This window comes from Mytilus galloprovincialis, chromosome 7, assembly GCF_965363235.1.
Source record: "Mytilus galloprovincialis chromosome 7, xbMytGall1.hap1.1, whole genome shotgun sequence".
NCBI classification, from domain to species: domain Eukaryota; kingdom Metazoa; phylum Mollusca; class Bivalvia; order Mytilida; family Mytilidae; genus Mytilus; species Mytilus galloprovincialis.
In genome coordinates this window covers 21946273-21951827 of record NC_134844.1, presented here as the reverse complement: position 1 = coordinate 21951827, position 5555 = coordinate 21946273, and the positions used below count along the sequence as shown (strand labels likewise).

Below are 5555 nucleotides of genomic sequence, written 5' to 3'. Positions count from 1 at the left end.
CTAACAACAAATGTATCACGTAATTCTTAGCCATTGCAAAATTGAGATTAATTGCATTAAAGCACAAGAACTACAATTTGGTGCACCTAATATATTTGAATAACGTATGTCCATCCAATGCATTGGATGCCTAACGCCTCTATCTATGATGTTTTTATTGACTGATTGATTAAATTGTGTTTAAGGTAGATACATGGTATACCACCATCTTGGATTGTACAGTACAAAATCGGTATAGTTCTTTGCCCAAGTCTGCAAATTTTGAGACAGATTTGTTATTTAATGATTAGACTGATCATTTATATAAGGAAAACTTGATGATTTATTGTATTATCAAAAATATTCACACAAATATCATTTTGTTTTGTTTTAAAAATCATTTTATCAAATGAGCTATTTAAGGGGAGATAACTCTTTTAGTAAAAACAATATACTGGACTAATAAGGATTTTTTTTATCTTTAATTGCAGCAAGAAAACAAGTTCGGTGACCCCCGTGTTTCTTTTTATTTTCTTAAAACATGTAATAAAACCTATCTTCTCACAATTTATTTCAAAATTCTATCTCAAAGATTTTTTTTAATGCACACAAATGTGTTTTTTCATGAACAATCTAACCAAATTTAGGCTATTTTCAACGACTCATAGTTTGAAAAATAGCACGGTGACCCATACTTTCTATTATATATTTGAAAAAAGCATAGTAAAATCCTCATTTTGGCAAATTATAAGAACATTCTGTCTCAAAAAGTATAGACTTATGATCTACCTTAATGTCACTTTGAGCACGTTTGTTTTATTTCGTGTCGTTAAGCGTGTATTGGTGGAGGAAACCGGAGTGTTGGGAAAGAACCACCCGTTCTTTCTAGAACCTTCGGTAGAATTTTCGGTAGAAAAACTGACAATCCTGGGCGATAAATAAAGGCAACAGGATATCTTTATTACCAAAGTCTATATAAACTATAGGTATACATGTACATTTAAATTACATCAGCATCAATAATACATACGTATACACAAACTATGTGACAGAATAGCAGAAGGTGTTGTAGTAATACACAAACATCAGTAGTATACCGCTGTTCGAAATTCATAAATCGATTGAGATAAGATTGGAATTGAATTTTCCTTGGAGTTCGTTTTCTTTTATAACTGATATTTTACTTTTTTCTATTGTAATTATATAAGATTTATGAGTTTGAATGTCCCTTTGGAATCTTTCGCATCTCTTTAACATAATAATATATTTATTCATTACTCTAAATATTTGCATTATCGTATTAAAAACGAATGTGTTTCTTCAAATTACATTAAGTATACACCTTGAATTTGTATCTTTCTTTATCTTTCATTTCTTTATTTTTCTTATTAAGCATTCTCCGAAAATAAACCATGTATCTGCGTTTATCATCCAAAAATAATCCACAAATAACATTTTAACTTTTGTTTTTGGATATGAACTAAAAAAAAAAAAAAAAGAACAACTCGGTCACAAGAATTTATTTTGTTATTTACATATACATGCATGTACCTAAGTCGTGATTAGTTATTATGCATTATTATTCTCATTCGAACGCCACTGCATCAATAACATTCACATTACCTGAGACATATAATACAATATTGTACTATATGTATCTGACAGTACTTATAGATTTCCTAAAACACATCTGTTTAGTTATTTTATTATAATAAAATCTTAAAAATCGTTAATTATATTCGTTTTCTAACATTTATTATAAATCTTTAAATTTGATATTGAACGGTTTAAATTTCTTTTCAACTAATGGCAATTTAGATTTTTCTGATACGATTAGTTCAAAATATAATAATATAAACATAAATGTGTCCTCAGTACACGGATGCCCCATCCGCACTATAATTTTCTATGTTCAGTGAACCATAAAAATGGGCGAAATTCTTTAATTTGTCAATAAATTAGAAGGATCATATCATAAAGAACATGTATACTAAGTTTCAAGTTGATTTGACTTCAATTATATCAAAAACTACCTCGACCACAAACTTTAACCTGAAGCGGGAAGAACGGACGGATGAACGAACGGGTGGACAGACGGATGGACAGACAGACGGACAAATAGACAGTACCGGACGGACGGACTGACAACGGTTTACCATAATACGTCCCGAAAAGATAGATATATAAAAATGTAACATTAGAAGCGTTGGTTGAATGTTTTTGCATTCAAATATTTAATAAATCAGATACAAAACTTAAACTTTTTTTCAGAAGAGGAGGCAACGAATCACGCTCCTCTCTTGTCATATTTGTCGCAGCACGTATACATGGCTTAAGATGCTTGAAACAAAAATCTTTATACATAAACTGTAATTTACAGTTGTGATGAAAAACATCCGTTAACGCAAAACTTTGTATTGTGTTAGCAACTAAACTTGCATGCAATAAATGCATCAGCGAATTTGTGTATTCCTTTGAGGATGTACATTGTAGAGTAAACTCATTCAGTAATCGCAGCGCCTTCCACTTTTCAGTATTGTTCCCGAGATAATTATGGCATAGAAAATGTAAATAATACATTCGTATCTGCGGATTGACAATAATGATATCCCTATCAGGACCTGGAAAGGGAACATCTTCATGATAAAACATTAAATGTGGCTTTGCCTTTGGGGTCAGATAAAATAAATCAGAACATGAATGTTTATATCGCTGCACAAAAGTTTTTCCAATTTTTTGTAATATTTTATTTCTTTGGGAAGGCTTTAAATTGGGGTTTATTATCTGATGATTGTTCGAACTTTTTATTGAGCATAGTTGAAGTATCTGTAAAGCTTTCTCATGCTGTTTGAATTGAAAAAAGAATTCGGCTAGTAGGAGCCAACCAGTGTAAGAATCAGAAAACGAACCGAGTACACTATACCAAAGGCATTTCTTGTAGTCTGAAAAAAACATTTTATTATATTTTTGATTTTGTAATGTTTCTTTATTATCCTGACATATCATAAATGAATAATGCTTAAGCAAAGATCCGCAAAGTTTTGAAAACCAAATGAAGCATATGTGCTTTAAGAGCTTACATTTTCTGTGAGCCATTATACAATAAATCGGCTGATATATAGTGTTACTACCCCCAAATCCTATCCCGTGCATATAATGTAAAATCGGATAAATGGTTGAATCCACATTAGAATATTTTGAGCTAAATAATTCAGAAGATAAAGGGGCTTCACTGTTATCAAACAATGATGAAAAAGTTTGCATTTGTCTTAAGGAGTGTGTTCCATTGGTGACGAACGTTTGCAAGATTAAAATTAATGATGTTTTATTCTGTACATCAATTTTTCCTTCTATCAAATTGTTATGTGGTATAAAGTAGTTAGGAAGGACATTGTTCTGTACAAAAAACACTAGTCTTTTTATGCATGCTTGAAAGCATTCAAACAGTCTATTAGGTTGCCATTGATAAATATGAGATTCTTCAATCATCCAGAATAATAACGTTTTCATAAAGTATGAACACATGGTTCCTTTTATTTTTCGGTGGATTACTTCCTTTAATGTATATTTTAGTAGCGCATAACACAGAATTTGTGTATGATTAAATGAATGAATAAGCATTTTTTCTGCAATTGAGAAAGACATTCTCCATTCGTAAGGATCCTCTTTCTTGTTATTAGACTTACTCCCAATAGGTGCAAGTAAGACGTTATCTCGGACTATATCTTCAATTAATTCCGTTTGAGGCCATTGATAACTGCGAGGTCTTGTTATCCACTCTGCCGCATTTCTCGGCCAGGAATGACATTCATAAGTAGATAAGAAATCATACGAACCACAAACGGAAGAGGAGCAAGGACCATGTATCTCTGTAAAAAACATGGATTCATCGTAAATATCTTTATCAATATACATGCTTTGTATCAACCGTTTGTAGTGTCCATTTGCTAACAACATATTGTCAGAGTACATATGTTGAGTTTGTATCCCACTTTTATTGTTCTGATGTAGCTTGATATGAACATACCCTGGTGGTGTATTTTCGAAATCAAAATAAAGTGCATATGGCAAATCACTTGGTACTTCAGATTTTGCATTGTATACTGTGTCCACCTGGTTGATATACATAATATCCAAGTCGCTTCCTGGTAAGTCTAAGCCTTCTGCTTTGCTTCCACTAGTCACTACTCGCCACTGAGGACTGTACTGTAAAGCATGATCTAACACTTTAAAGAATATCCTTCGTGCTCGGACGTCTTTTTCAGAGCCAACAATTTTACTAAGAAAATCAAATAGTTCAAGCGAAAAATTCGGCTCTAACGTCTCAGATGACAACTCCATTTCTACAAAAAGTAATTGCACTTAACATATACACATCTTTTCTGGCGTATGTTTGCTATTTATATAACTTTAAAATCATTCGAACTACTAATGTTTCGCTACCACCAGGGATAAATGGCCTTAGCCAGACTAAGCACAGTGCTGTAGAACTAGTTGGGATTGTAATGATCATGATTTAATTTGATCATTGAATTACAACTTTTTTTCATTTTAGCCGATGATGAGTCTTAAGTGGACGAAACCCACGTCTAACATACAAAATTATGGTATCTTTGATGAGTTCATACTATTTTTGTTTTTGTTTCTTTTGTCTATGCTTTAAAGTTTTATATATTTTGTTATTTTTCTTAAGTTAAATTTGGTTTATTGTTGAAATATTAGATACAGATTGACACGTTAATTAGATCGACTAAATAATTGTTGGTTTGTATTATTTTTGTTATTCGTTTTTGCTAATTGATTTTAAAAATTTGGTTTTCATAACATGTACATTTTCTTACGTTTTGATGTCTTTGGAAGGAATCAAACCATCGTAAATTACTATTATTAAAGAAGAATATCAAACTGTACAAATAATTTGATGTTCCAATATCTTCTCTGTAAGTATTGACAGGCTAGTGATACAGTAGTTTGACCACTTAGACCACTCGGCCACTGAGGCCCATGGGTAAAATGAAATGCTATGCATAAAACAAAAACAAAATATATAATGAAACTGTAACTTACATCAAATCCTGTATGTATACAAATTTCATATCCTGTTATGTTCAATTTGGTATATTACATGTTTTTGTATTTATATATCTACGTACCTTCCGTGTTTTTCATAACATTTCCAAATCTGATTTTTTCATTGTTGGCCTATTTTGATAGAATATCTATCATGTGAAAAATACCATTTACAAAATGTTAAGGAAGAAAATATGACTGTTGTTGAATAATTAACTTAATATGTGCCTTTTGTTCACATCAACTGTACTGAATAAAGTATTATTCAGTTGATAAGGACATTTTATACAAATTGGTTTCTATTTTATGTGAGCATTTAATACCGGAATTCTTCCGCAATATTGACAGCCCCACAATAAATTGAATTCCGTAATATCGATAACTTAGTTCCCCGTAACCGTTTCGGTGCTCTCCTTATAGCGAGCACGACTCTAGTGCAGTAAGTCATTGGTGCGGTCCGCAGACTGGTAAAACCAAAGACTTGAAAATTAGTATTTGTCGTTGAT

The 5555-nt window shown here is 31.6% G+C and overlaps 1 protein-coding gene across 1 annotated transcript; it reads right to left on the bottom strand.

Moving 5' to 3' along the window:
• Positions 1–314: 314 nt before the first annotated feature.
• LOC143082549 (uncharacterized) lies at positions 315–5209 on the bottom strand. Its single transcript, XM_076258269.1, has 2 exons — positions 5133–5209; positions 315–4322 (listed from the first exon to the last, which is right to left on the bottom strand). The coding sequence occupies exons 1-2, from the start codon at positions 5146–5148 to the stop codon at positions 2206–2208; spliced, it is 2133 nt and encodes a 710-aa protein (XP_076114384.1). The 5' UTR covers positions 5149–5209; the 3' UTR covers positions 315–2205.
• Between the last annotated feature and the right edge of the window lie 346 nt (positions 5210–5555).